At 50.4% G+C, this 14,638-nt stretch overlaps 1 protein-coding gene across 1 annotated transcript in view; it reads right to left on the bottom strand.

The window, feature by feature from the left end:
• The window catches only part of RBM19 (RNA binding motif protein 19), a 98,763-nt gene that overhangs the window by 22,425 nt on the left and 61,700 nt on the right, over nucleotides 1-14,638 (bottom strand). Inside the window, exons 22-23 of the mRNA XM_028709729.2 lie at nucleotides 12,390-12,495; nucleotides 5,196-5,316 (exon numbers count right to left, since the gene is read on the bottom strand). Of these exons, the coding sequence (XP_028565562.2) occupies nucleotides 5,196-5,316; nucleotides 12,390-12,495 (227 nt within the window). The remainder of the gene's footprint in view (nucleotides 1-5,195; nucleotides 5,317-12,389; nucleotides 12,496-14,638) is intronic.

Genomic DNA, 14,638 nt, shown 5'->3' with positions numbered 1-14,638 from the left:
CCTCGGTCCAGTATACCTGAAGGAGCGTCTCCACCCCCATCGTTCAGCCTGGACACTGAGGTCCAGCTCCGAGGGCCTTCTGGTGGTTCCCTCACTGCGAGAAGTGAAGTTACAGGGAACCAGGCAAAGGGCCTTCTTGGTAGTGGCGTCCCCCCTGTGGAATGCCCTCCCACCAGATGTCAAGGAAATAAACAACTACCTGCTGCTTAGAAGACATCTGAAGGCAGCCCTGTATAGGGAAGTATTTAATGTTTGATGTTTTATTGTGGTTTTAATATTCTGTTGGGAGCCACCCAGAGTGGCTGGGGAAACCCGGCCAGATGGGCGGGGTATAAATATTATTATTATTATTATACTTGAACCGTGGTGGTGCCTCTTGCGAACTGGGGTTAAGATGGGTCACATCTGCTTTTGCCACAGCCACTGTTGGCACGCGGACCCCAGAAAGCCACGTGTGAGAAAACACGGCCCTTGGGCTGGGGGCGGAAATCCCTCACTCCAGATAAACCCTGGGGAGAGAGCTATGGTTCCAGAGACCCTGCCTATGTGCTGCCCACTCCAGTAAGACAATCCTCAGCCTCAAGGAAAGCAGATTGGGGCTGGCTCCCTTTTTGCCCAGGGAAGCCAGCCCTTCAGGGATAAGTGGCACGCTGCCAGCTGCAGAGGTCGCAGCGTCCAAGGTGAGTGGATAAGTGCACTGACCTTCTGCATGGAGTGGTCTGCCAGCAACAAAAGGGACCGGCGATGGAAGGAGGGGGCCAGAGAGGAAAGGCAGAGAGGAGCATGTAGCCAAATACTAAAACCCATTTCCTCCGACCCGAGAGAACAGCAAACAAAGATTTTTCGAGCAGATACCTCCGGCACCATTATGCTCTGTCCAACGGGTTTCTAGGTACTGCAGCCGGGAAATGGGGGCTGAAAGCCTCTCTCTGCTGCGGGCCTGCTGTTTGAAATGCCCTCTGGATGAATAGCACACAGCTAGCAGCGTTCGCTCTCTGCCCCCGCTTGCACTTGGCTTTTCTGCCAGCATCTTTCTCTCCCCCCCCCTCAAAAAAACCCCCAAACAAACACATCCCCAGAAGCATGTTCCCTCTTTGCTGGCTTGGAGAAGTGAGGGACAGACACGAGAAATAAAAATAAATAGTAGTCTAGGCTTTGGCAGAGGGGGAAAAGGCGATGCATACAATTAGTTGTTTGCAAATGTGTAAAACCTCATCAGGAAAGGGGGTGACTTGTTTCCTGCCTTTCAAAATCAAAAGCACTGGTTTCCGAAATGCATTTAGCACTCCATAGTCTGTGGGGGTTTGCTTCCGTTGCTCTATGCATACCTCAAGGCCGGCCCTACCATTGGGGGAACATTAGTGGGGGACATTTGGCCCATCAAATGTTGCTGAACTACAATGCCCAACATTGCTGGCCACTGGCCATGCTTGGTAGAGCCGACAGAAATGGCCATTCATACGGAGGACCAAAGGCTCCCCACTCCTGCGTTAGGAAAAGTGAGGTGGCTGCCTCAGGTACGATATGCTGAGGGGTCGGGGTGGGCAGGGAGTGGTGGTGCAGTGTCAGAGAACAGAGCTCTGGGCACCGTGCATGAGTTGGCCTGTCCACCCTAAGCCGGTTTGCTGTCTTCAGGTATGGTGTAGTGTGCTGCCCGATTGTAATGACGTCAGGTGTTTGAAAGGATTGTCCAACCTACCTGTCAAAGTCAGTCCATAGGGCTAGCAGGGTAGAAGGAAGATAGCGACTAAGCAGGATTGAGCTCTCTGCCCATCAGCTGATGTGCAGGTAGTTCAATCCTGCTTTCTGCAAGGTGCAAGTGCGCTAGTGAGTTTGCTGCAGGGAACTTGCTCGTGTACCTGAAACAAACAGGACTGAATTGTACACCCGCCATCTTTTGAACAGGGAGTTCCAGCCTGATTTCCGCAGGGATTGTGTAGGCGATGTGTGGTTTGGGGGGAAAGGCTCTGTGGGCCATGTAGAGAGGCGTGGTGAGCCAAATCTGACCTGCAGGGGAGAGGTTCTCAACCCCTGGCATTGGATAAACTGATTCTGAGTGACCCCCCCTAGGCCTCATCTATCCAAGATCCTGATTCCATATCAACACCTTCCTCGATCTTGTGCGTATTCTCTCAACCTCAAGTCTGCAGTGGTGGGGTCCCAACGTTTACAACAACATGTGTGGATCCCTTTTTCAGCCCGAGGGCCACATTCCCCTTTGGGCAAACTCCCAAGGGCCGTGTGTTGGTGGTGGGTGGGGCCAGAGGCAAAAGTGGGTGGAGCAAGAAACACAAAATGTTATCTTTGCGGTTTCAGCGCAGGCCCCTCTGCATCCTCCCTCCAGACAAGCAAGGGACTTGACATCAGCTCTTTTCCGAGAAGTGCAAAGTGGGCAGGGGGAAATTGAGCCAAAGGAAGACCATTGATCTACGTCTTATTCCCTGTGCTAGGTTGGGGGGGACAGGGGACGAGAGCCTTACACTAATATTTGCCAACCAGTACATTTGCACCTGTCAATGCTTGTCGATAGCTGCGTCGGACAGCAGTTTCCGTCTCTGGCCCTGTCAATGCTGGGACTCTGATCCAAAGAGACTAATCCACTGTTCCTCAGAGGAGACTTCTCCCTTTCAGTAGGACTGCACATCCCTGTCAACAGAGGCAGCACAGCAGAAGCAGCAGCTAACTGGAGGGAGCTATGTGGGGCTTTGTGAATCCAGGTTTCAGGGCCCTCTTTAGGAAGAGAAGGGAGAACTTGGTGGTGTAGCGGTCAAAGCATGGGTAGGCAAACTAAGGCCCGGGGGCTGGATCCGGCCCAATCGCCTTCTAAATCCGGCCCACAGACGGTCTGGGAATCAGTGTGTTTTTACATGAGTAGAATGTGTCCTTTTATTTAAAATGCAGCTCTGGGTTATTTGTGGGGCATAGGAATTCATTCATTATTATTTTCTCAAAATATAGTCTGGCCCCCCACAAGGTCTGAGGGACAGTGCACCGGCCCCCTGCTGAAAAAGTTTGCTGACCCCTAGGTTAGAGTGTTGGACTAGGATCTGGGAGAGACAAGGGTTCAAATCCCCACTTGGCCAAGAAGTTCGCTGGGTGTGACCGTGGCCCAGTCCCTGCCTCTCTCAGCATAACCTACTGTCAAGGGTGCCTCAGGTCCCAGCTCACAAAGGACCAACGCCAGTGTCTCTTTATATACAAAAGTCTTTATTGAAGTTCATTGTTGGTTTTACATCCGTGGCGCGCATCCCTACGTCTGTAACTCTAGACCGTCGAAGCTCCGTCTGACTCTTCCCCTCCCCTACACCAGTTTAACACCCGAGCTTTGCTCCACCTCTTCCTCTGCTCTTTTCTCCTCTGGGTCCTCCTGCCCCCTGGGGTCCCACCCTTCCTGGACTCTTCGGAGGCAGATTCCTCTGACTCCTCCCCCTGTCTCCGGCGGGCTTTGGGACCTGGCTCCCAATCCGGATTTTCTGCTGACCCGCGCGCCTGCACATTTGAACTTGGCGCGCGCGCCCAGCCGGCCACTTTCCTCCTAACGGCTACACTGCTCCTGTCACTGCTTCCCCCTTCGGGGGGGCTGGCTGGAACTGACCTCCGCTCCGCCCCTCCACTCTCCGACGGAGGCGTGGTCAGTTCTGACTCACTCTCTCTCCCTGCTGGAGAGGACGCTGGTTCTAATCTGTGGGCTTCTTCCCCCCCGCTACGCTCTGGTGGGGAAGCTGGCCCTGATCTCCAGCTGCCGCTTGGGGACTCACCGCTGGCCCCCCTTGCCCTGACCCTGGGTGCCTCTTTCTGGGAATCTTCTGATTCGCTGGAGAGACTCATGGAATCTCCCGGGTCACTGTCATACCCTCCCAAGCTCCCCTCAGATCCTTCCTCTTCGCTCTCCAACTCCTCTTTCCCCTGTGGCTCTGCCTCTGAGCCCCTGACACCTACCTCACAGGGCTGTTGTGGGGATGGGATGAGATGGGGAGAAGCCTCCTTGAGATGAGATGATTACATGGGAGAGTACAACTGCAGCCGTTGGCAGGCAAAATGAGGCCAGTGAATGGGACCCATCTGCTACAAATACAGTCATACCTTGGAAGTCGAACGGAATCCGTTCCGGAAGTCCGTTCGACTTCCAAAATGTTCGAAAACCAAATCGCGGATTCTGGTTGGCTGCAGGAAGCTCCTACAGCCAACCAGAAGCCCCAGAAGCCCCGTCCGATGTCCAAAAGAATGTTCATAAGCCGGAACAATCACTTCCGGGTTTGCAGCATTCGGGAGCCAAAATGTCCGAGTTCCAGGGCGTTCGGGATCGAAGGTACGACTGTACTAGAAGCCTGACACAGGAATGCAGGAGGCTGCCTTATACTGAATCAGGCCAACGACCCACACTGACAAGCAGCAACTCTCCGGGGTTATACTGAGTCATACCCTTGGTCCATCTAGCTCACTATAGTCTGCACTGACCGGCAGTAGCTCTGCCTGCCTGGTTTTAGAGGTCACTCCCGAAATGAAGATGTTGGGGACTGAACCTAGGACCACCAAGCTACAGCCATCCCCCCCCCCCCGAATATCCACGTGCACAACCTAATTTGAGCTACGGCAAAAGGGCAATAGGGTCGGGTCAAAGCTTGAACAAGTTGAGAGAAGAACCATTCCTTATGAAGAACAGTCGAGGGAGCTGGGTATGTTTAGCCTGGAGAAGAGAAGACTGAGAGGTGATATGATAGGTCTGAAGGTCTATCCCTTGGGAGATGCAGCAAGCCTGTGTTCTGCTGCTCCAGGAAGTAGGGCCCAAATCAAGTTACAAGAAAGGCAATTTCGACAATACACTAGGGAGAACTGTCTGACAGTAAGAACTGTTCAACAGTGGGACAGGCAGCCTCAGAAGGTGGTAGGATTCTCTGTCAGTGGAGGTTTTCAAGCTGAGGTTGGGTGGCCTTCTGCCAGGGATTCCTTAGCTATGATCCCTGCATTGCAGAGGGCTGGACCCGATGACCCCCATGGGTTTCCTTCCAATTCTACAATTCTGTGATTTCATTATTCTAGGTGCAACAATCTATTGCCACAGCTCGGCCCTGACAGACAATGGCTTGCAGGTTACAAAAAAAGCGGTATACAAATTCCACTAAATAATAATAATAATCAGTGGGAGCAAAATCAACAGAAATGACAACTGAAATAGTACATATGTGCTACAGTACCGTGAAAGTGCTCCGCCGTTTTCCGCCTGAGGGCCTCCACTGTTTCCTCCGAGTCAGCCCATTCCAAGACCAGCCTCCTGCCGTACAAATGAGTGCTGTGGCAGAGGGCGTTGAAGGCTCTCTGTGGAAAAAGGAAGCAGGAAGGACGCTGTTCAGCTGGTTTTAAATAAAAGTTGTCACCACTGCACCTCTCTCGTTCTGCCCTCCCCACAAATGCAGAGGTCGATGGAGCCCCGGTGTGCACCGAGTTTCCTCGGTAGGGGAACCGAATTGGTTCGGCTGGGCTTCCTGGTAAAGGAGCATTTTCAGAGAGACGAGATCCATCACAAACTGAGCCATGTGAAAGATAAAGGGGGTGCATTTTTTCCTAAAAGGGAGTTTTCTGATAGCATCTTCCCCCAAAAGTAAATGTACGTGGTTGGAAGATAGGGAGAGAGGCTGGAAAGCTAGCTGCTCCATGCACAATATAAAGCTTGCCGCTTGAGACACAAGGAAAAGCTAGCTGCTCAAGATGCAACAGAAAGCCACCCACTGCCAATACAATAGATATCTGCATTGATGTCTGAGATGTGAGCTAGATGTCTGCATTGAGTGACAGTGGCTCTCTGGGGTTTCAGACAGGGGTCTCTCTCAGCTCTGGCAATGCCTTGGACTGAACCTGGGACCTTCTGCATGCAAAGCAGATGTTCTAAACCAGGTACAGGCAAACTCGGCCCTCCAGATGTTTTGGGACTACAACTCCCATCACCCCTAGCTAACAGGATCAGTGATGATGGAAGTTGTAGTCCCAAAACATCTGGAGGGCCGAGTTTGCCTCTGCCTGTTCTAACCACTGAGCTATGGCCCTCTCACTAGGATACACCTCATCCTGGTGGACAACATAAGGAATTGCCTTGGACCACCCAGCTTAGTAGCGTCTGCACTGACTGGCAGCAGCTCTCCAGTGTTTCAGACTGGGGACATTCCTGGCCCTACCTGGAGATGCCACCTGGGACTTCTGGGACCCAAGGCAGGTGCTCTACCACTGAGCTACGGCCCTGGTCCTTCCCTTGGGCAGAGAGGATTCCTGCTTTTCTGCTGGAAGTTCTCCCGAGCCCAAGGGTGGAAGAGTCTTTGATGGGAGAGCTGCCACTGGAACATCCATCTCAGAGGCGGCCAGGCCTCACATTGTGTCATCAGGAAGATGGTGGAGTTTATCACAGAAGTGATGGGGTGATTTGAGTCATTTCTTGCAGACAACATGACTATAGGTGGGCAGAAAAGGAGCTAGCTGGGGCTTGAAGGAAGAGGCCTTTCCTGGAAATGGAAACTGTAGAGAAGGCCTTCCCTGGGCATTGGAAAGGGTGCCTTTCCTTGACACTAGCTGTGTCCTCTTCCGGAGAATGAAAATACTTTTTTTTATTTGCTTAAGGTTACCTTCTCCTGCGGTTGACATCCCTTGCAATGCCGCAAGCTTACGGTTGTTTTTATTTGCTGCTGCTGTTGTGTGCGTGTTTCTAAATGCCCATTTTCACACCGAAATGTTACCCAATTAGCAGCGCAATGTGTTGGCTTAAATAAACACCGCTGTGGGGTGGAGGGAGAGGAGAGGAGAGGAGAGGAGAGGAGGAGGAGCCAGCTGCAGGGAGTTGCAATAGCTGTTTATGTTGGCAGAAACCGTCGTCGTCCCAGCCCTGGCAAGCAACTGTGGCTCTAATTGTAGACTCTCGTCTACTAATTTGTACTTTTTAATTTCACACTTCCCAGCGTCGCGTGCGAGAGGGAGAGCACGCGAGGTTGCGTTGCGCAAACCTGCATGCACATGAAGCCTCGACAGCTGGGCGCCACCAGATTCTTGAGGTCTCACCCAGGCGGAGTGTCATGTCAGTTCCAAAGCCCTACCAGTTTCCATTCAGCTTTTCACAGCCTTAAGGACAGGTGGTAGGAATGCTCTTGGAACCATATTGCACCAGTGGTGGTGTAATGGTTAGCATGTTGGACTAGGGCCTGCGGGAGCAGGGTTCAAATCCCCACTCGGCCACGAAGCTCACTGGGTGAACTAATAATATGTGTGACTCCATATTTAGCGAGAGCGAGAGCTAAACGGAGCTTCATGATGCCTCTATATTTCCATCCCTACTTGCAGAAAGGCGACAAACTTCTGAGAAATGATACATGATGAATTTTAAAAAGATGTTTAAAATAGCCAAGGGTCCTGAAGCATTTCTTCTGGGGATTATAGGGGCAGAGATTCCAAAAGATGTTTAGGTATGCTCCTACCGTAGCCAGTATTCTGTATGTGCAGAGGTGGAAGGAAGTCTCAATGAAAGAAGAATGGATTTTAAAGTTAATGAACTGGGCGGAGATGGCAAAGTTGACAGCAAAAATAAGGGACCAAGAGGATGAGAACTTTGTCAAAGAGTGGAGGTCCTTTTCAGACTACAGTGCTACCTCGGGTTACAGACGCTTCAGGTTACAGACTCCGCTAACCCAGAAACAGTACCTCGGGTTAAGAACTTTGCTTCAGGATGAGAACAGAAATCGTGCGGCAGCGGTGCGGCGGCAGCAGGAGGCCCCATTAGCTAAAGTGGTACCTCAGGTTAAGAACAGTTTCAGGTTAAGAACAGACCTCCAGAATGAATTAAGTTTTTAACCCGAGGTACCACTGTATTTGAGAAAAGAACTTCAGAAATGAAATCGCGAGCAGGATATTTGAATAATAGGCAAGGGAAGGAGAATAAATAAATGATTTTAATACAAGCTATAATACACAATAGAAAATAAATGGCCGTTGTGGCAGCAGATAAAGGAATGCAACAGGAACATCACAGAGCATAGCTGTCAACTTTTTCCTTTTTTTGCGAGGAATCCTATTCGGAATAAGGGAATTTCCCTTTTAAAAAGGGAAATATTGACAGCTATATCACAGAGGGGGAAGCCAAAATGTAAGAAATTATTATATTGAAAGGGAATTAAGGAATATCAAACTTTGTGTAACCCCCCCCCTAAATAAATTAGTATTAAAAAATGAATTTCCATTCCTGGGGGGGGGGTGTACTTTGCTTAATGTGCACATGTATTGGGTGTCAATCTACATGCAGTGCCATATCTGGCTTACTGTTGGTGCTGAACATGCTTCATTTTTAAAAATGAAATATACGAAGCATCTGTAAACATGGGTGTACAAGCAAATCTCCACCTGTCAGCCTGTTCTGTCTGTAAGGTAAAGGGACCCCTGACCATCAGGTCCAGTCGTGACCGACTCTGGGGTTGTGGCGCTCATTTCGCTTTATTGGCCGAGGGAGCCAGCGTACAGCTTCCGAGTCATGTGGCCAGCATGACTAAGCTGCTTCTGGCGAACCAGAGCAGCGCACGGAAACGCCATTTACCTTCCCACCGGTGCAGTACCTATTTATCTACTTGCACTTTGAGGTGCTTTTGAACTGCTAGGTTGGCAGGAGCAGGGACCAAGCAACGGGAGCTAACCCCGTCACGGGGATTCGAACCACCGACCTTCTGATCGGCAAGTCCTAGGCTCTGTGGTTTAACCCACAGTGCCACCCATGTTCCTCTGTCTGTATTGGGGCTTAAATCCCACACACCTTGGGAGTCTTGTTGGCATGACTGTACATATAGCTCACAGATGCAAGGAGGGAGGGAGGGAGGGAGGGAGGGAGGGAGGCAAGTGTCTGGGTTCCAGAGCTGCCATAGATCAAGGAAGCAGGCCGCCCGAGTTCACCTCCCAGGGGGACAACAGCTCACCAGATCTAAATGCTCTTAATTTGGGGGACAGGGCCACTCTGCCTCTCAGCTCCCCGTTGCCCTATTAAATGCTCAGCCCAAAGAGCCTGGAGGCAAAGACCATTAGCAGGACACAAAAGGCAGACAACATTAGGCTGTTGATAGATTTCCCATTCTTCCTAAAAAACAAAGGCTCATCAGCGCTCGGGTGGAGGACGTTCCCTGCAGTGCCAGCTGAGCTCCTCCTGCTGCTGCTGCTGCTGCGAGAGGTCTGTGCCTCACTCCTAAATGGGAGGTTTCTTGGTCCTTCGGAGCAGCTGAATTTTTAATACTGCCAGCGCCAGGCCTCCGCTCTGGGCAGCCACACAGACTAGGGCCAGGGAAAAGAGGAACGCTTTGCAAAGATGATGCCGAAACAGATCCCATATTGATATCTTTTCCTGGGGTAGCCAAAGCAGTGCCCTCCAGATGTTTTAGATCAGGCCCGTCCAACTCCCAAGAGAATGAGATCTACTCCCAGTATAAAAAAAAACTGGCAGTGTTCTACCCATTGTCAATGAGGATTGACCAGAGTTGCTGAGCTGTTTGGGGGGATATCAGAGTTGTTGAGTTTCTTTTGGGGAGGATTAAAAAGAGTTGCGGGATGTGGGTGGCGCTGTGGGTTAAACCACAGAGCCTAGGGCTTGCCGATCAGAAGGTCGGAGGTTTGAATCCCCATGTCGGGGTGAGCTCCCGTTGCTCGGTCCCTGCTCCTGCCAACCTAGCAGTTCAAAAGCACATCAAAGTGCAAGTAGATAAATAGGTACCGCTCTGACGGGAAGGTAAACGGCATTTCCGTGCGCTGCTCTGGTTCACCAGAAGTGGCTTAGTCATGCTGGCCACATGACCTGGAAGCTGTACGCCGGCTCTCTCAGCCAATAAAGCAAGATGAGCGCAGCAACCCCAGAGTCAGTCACGAATGGACCTAATGGCCAGGGGTCCCTTTACCTTTACCTAAAAAGAGTTGCATAGCTATTTTTAAGGGCAAATGACATACATCGCTCATATCAAACTCCAAAAACCGCCGAACAGCAACCACTTTAAGTACTGGAGGGACAGAGCCATGGGGGAGGATAAGGATCCCGCAATTGACTCAGAAACCCAGGGAATCTACCTGTCAATCATGGCTGACCAGTTGAACATCTCTGTTTTAGATTATAACTACCATCCTCCTGGACCATGGGCCATGCAGTCTGAGACTGAGGTTGTAGTCCAAAACTTTTAGATCAGTGATGTCTCAAAATGGAAAGAACCATTCTCTGGGGGAGGGGGGGGGAGCAGTGGCATTACCCAGGCAGAGAGCCAAGAGGCAAAGGGGGAAGCACAATATATGAACAGGTTGCTTACAGATGTAGACTTTGTTCAGACATTTAGAACGAGCTTATATAGAATATAGTAGGTTATTATCAAACATACACGTATTAGGACAATAATATTATAGTCATAACTTGGAAGTCGAACAGAATCTGTTCCAGAAGTCCGTTTGACTTCTGAAACAAATGACTTCCAAAGTATGGCTTCTGATTGGTTGCTCCTGGAGCCAATCGGAAGCCCCGTCAGACGTTCGGCTTCCAAAAGAACGTTCAAAAACCGGAACACTCACTTCCGGTTTTCGATCATTCGGGAGCAGGAACATTCGACTCCCAAGACGTTTGGGAGCCGAGGTATGACTGTATTCATATTTCTATATAACAATGTATGGAAATGTAACTGATTCTATTTGGTGTATTATACTATATCTTTCTTAATGTATTTTTAAAAACTTTCTTCTCTTATTTATTTTTCTTTCATCACTTTATTCTCTATAACTTGAATTCTTTTAATAAAATATTAATTTCTTTTTTTAAAAAAAAGAGGGAAGGGGGCAGCAGGGGGAGCCTAGAGGTGTAAATGACTATCAGACTTTAAAAAGGCTGGTATCGCTGGCTCATGTTCATCTGTTTTGTTGAATTAATTAAACTGAGTAGTTTTTATTGGATTCTGAATAAATGTGCAAATAATTGTTCCTGTTTTGAATGTTTACTGCGTTGCTACCTTCCTTAGAGGCTCTTGCATACCACTCTTCCGAATAATGCTTTTTATAGAGTAGGGAATTCTGGGGGTGAGTTTATAGAGCCAAGGGGGCGGTGGCCTAAAAAGATGGTTTGGGAGCTACTGATCCAGAAGGCACCAAATTGGCTACCCTGGTGTTATAGGGTTAAGAACGTAAGTACAGAAGACGACCATGCTGGCTATCAGGCCAATGGCCCATCAAGTCCAGCATCCTGTTCTCAAAGCAACCAACCAGATCAGGGGCCAGCAAACTTTTTCAGCAGGGGGCCGGTCCACTGTCCCTCAGACCTTGAGGGGGGCCAGACTATATTTTTTTTTGGGGGGGGGGATGATGCAAGAGCACCACGAGCCCTGGTGGCTGCTTACCTGTGTCTTGCGAGTGGCAGAGGCTGGCGGCGGCGGCAGCAGCAGTGGGACAATGAGAGGTGCGCAAAGGGCTCTGGAGAGGGGCTGCTTAAAATGACGGCTGCTTGAGCGCTGCTGCTGGCACCAATAAAACCCCCTTCCTCCTCTAGGCAGGGCGGGGAGAAGCCAGGAGGAGGGAGGGAGGAGGCACCGCTGTGTGAGGGAGAGGGAAAGAACACACACATGCTGACGATCCACGTGGCCATTCCTGGACCCTCCGTGGGCTGGATCCAGAAGGCAATTGGGCCTCATCTGGCCTGCGGACCTTAGTTTGCCGACCCATGAGATACCCCAACGGGATGCCCCAAAGCAGCACCTGTGTGCAGGAGAACCTCTCCCCGCTTTTGACTCCTAGCACTGGTACTCACAGGCATGCTGCCTCCATCAATGGAGAGAGAACAAAGCCATCATGGCTAGCCACCGATAGTCTTATCCTCTGTAACAAACTGCTTACTGAAAGTACCGTATTTTTCGCTCTATAAGATGCACCAGACCATAAGACGCACCTAGTTTTTGGAGGAGGAAAACAAGTAAAAAAATATTCTGGATCCCAGAAGCCAGAACAGCAAGAGGGATCGCTGTGCAGTGAAAGCAGCGATCCCTCTTGCTGTTCTGGCTTCTGGGATAGCTGCGCAGCCTGCATTCGCTCCATAAGACGCACACGCATTTCCCCTTACTTTTTAGGAGGGAAAAAGTGAGTCTTATACAGCAAAAAAATACAGTAATTCGCTCCGATTCGTTGGGAGGTGGATTAGGCAACTCTAGCTTTAGGCCTGATTCGTTTGCAGGGGAGGTTAGGCGATGCTGCGCCAAAACAAGTGTGACCCCCACACTTTCTAGGGAATTTCCCCGTTGCCTTCCTTAATTGTCACGCAAGAGCGCCAAATCAGCTTTAAATGCACAGGTAGGATTTGCCGGCACGTGACTGAATCTCACCCCAAGATCAGGCACAGACCGGAAGTGCCTCTCACTGCTCACCTTAGCGTCCTGCTTTGTGAGGAAGTCCACGAAACCGAAACCACGGTGCTTTCCTGTTCCAGCCATTTTCTTCGGCAGGCGAACGGTTTTCAGTTCTCCAAAGGTACTAAAGGCAGGGGATTGGGGAGCAAGGGAGAGAACAAGAACAATAAATAAATCAAAAGCAATAAATAATCAAGAGCATAAAGGGGGGGGGGGTTACCTCCCTTTCAACACATGCTCATAGGCAGCATTAGAAATTCAGGATATATAATCTAATCGCCAAATGGCACCTTAAGCCTAGGTGTCCAGGCGCATTTTTTGTTGTTATTTTCATTTCTATACCGCTTCATATTTCAAAGAACAAATCTCAAAACAGTTTACAACACACTGAAACATCAAATAAAACCATCCAGAACAAAACAAATTCAAGCTTGAAGGAAAATATTTCAGATCCTTCTCTAAGTGACGTTTTGCTTCCTGTAGTCGCCGCCGTCCTGGCATCCAGAGATTCCCATGAAACGTTAGGAAGGACTTTCTAATGGTAAGAGTGGTTAGACAGCGGAACTGACTCCCTCGGAAGGTGGGGGGTTTCTCCTTCACCGGAGGTTTCTAAACATGGATTGGACGGCCGCCTGTCTGTGATTCCTTGGCTGTGATTCCTACATTGTAGGTGGTTGGACTAGTAGAGTCTTGAGGTCACTTCACACTCTACAATTCTATGATTCTAATGCAGGGGTCAGCAACCTTTTTCAGCCGTGGGCTGGTCCACCGTCCCTCAGACCACGTGGTGGGCTGGACTATATTTTTTGGGGGGAAATATATGAACGAATTCCTATGCCCCACAAATAACCCAGAGATGCATTTTAAATAAAAGGACACATTCTAATCATGTAAAACACGCTTAGGTTGCCAAACCCCTGTTCTACTGCATGGACAACCCACCTATCTACTAGAGCAATTACCTTCCTTACAGTGGACAAAGAATGTTGGATATGTGACCCACAGGCTGAAAAAAGACCCCCCAGCCCCACTTGGTAGGGAAGCGAATTCTTTCTTTGTAGACCTATAAAGCCCTAGCTCAAGCTTTTTGAATCCACGGCTCCCTTGACCATCTACATTCTTTCTGCAGCACCCCTGTGGGGCTCAGGAGTCTGGTTATGTCGCCCCTTGCCTGCAGAGCTGGCAGCCTCTCACCCTTTTTCGAACACCCTCCCTTGTGGAGCGTTCCCTCAGCCTCCTCTCCTCTCCCCTCTCCTTGGGAGTCCTCTGGGCAGCTGCTGCTGCCCCTGGTCTCTGAGCTGCCCGCTTCTGCCCCAAAGAGGGGTGCCTCCTCACACTGCCCCACAGGGGCCTTGGAAGAGGATGCTCCTAGCTTTAGTGGCCCAACGGAGCCTGGCCAAAGGTGAACATGTGGCCAACACCTTACTTTGGGAGGCAGCAGTGGGCGCTGCTGGGCCTGCATGGTGGAAAGGCTCCCCTTCAGCACTGGGCACTCAACTCCCAGTCAGACCTTGTACACAGCAAGCACAAGAAAGGCCAGTGCCCGGCCTCCCACTTGCCCGTCCATTGCCAACAGCAAGGGTTGGTGAGCTGACTGACTGGGCTCCCTCGCCCGCTTGCTTGCTTATTCTGATGCTGCCTCAGCTCCTGGCAACCAGCACCCCCTGGCCAGCCCCAGAAGCACCATGCACTTGTAGAGCTTGTAGCCAGGGCTGCTGCTGCAACAAACAGCTGTGCAAGCCTTTGGGAGGCAGAGACTTGAGAGGGCATCAGAGGAGGGAGGGAAGGAAAGAGGGACAGAGGCCAGTGCTGACCGCAGCACCCCTGATCATCATTCACGGCACCCCAGGGTGCCACAGAACACTGTTTGAAAACCCTTGCCCTATACGGTTTGGGCCCAAAACTATTGTTTTGAACTGGTTTGTTTTTATTGCTTTGCATTTTGTAATGTGGTTTGCAAATGCTGGGTGCCGCCTTGAGTCCCAGCTTGGGAGAAAAGCAAGGTATAAATGCATAAATAGAGCCCAATGAATTATATACGCCTCGCTTTACGATCCAGTGTGTGCATGTGGTGCCGAGGGGGGGGGCAGCAGCCTACCTGTCCCATAGATTTTAACTGCCCCCCTGCCCCACCTTGAAATTCCACTGTGATGTTCCCCCCTCCCCAAAGAACTAGTCGCTTCTTCGCCAGGTCTGCTTATCAACACCTATGCACAAATTGGGAACCATGAATATTTAATGCATGGGCTCCAGAATAAGGAGGGAGG

This window comes from Podarcis muralis, chromosome 16, assembly GCF_964188315.1.
Source record: "Podarcis muralis chromosome 16, rPodMur119.hap1.1, whole genome shotgun sequence".
Classification (NCBI taxonomy): domain Eukaryota; kingdom Metazoa; phylum Chordata; class Lepidosauria; order Squamata; family Lacertidae; genus Podarcis; species Podarcis muralis.
This window is presented reverse-complemented; position numbering and strand designations above follow the sequence as displayed.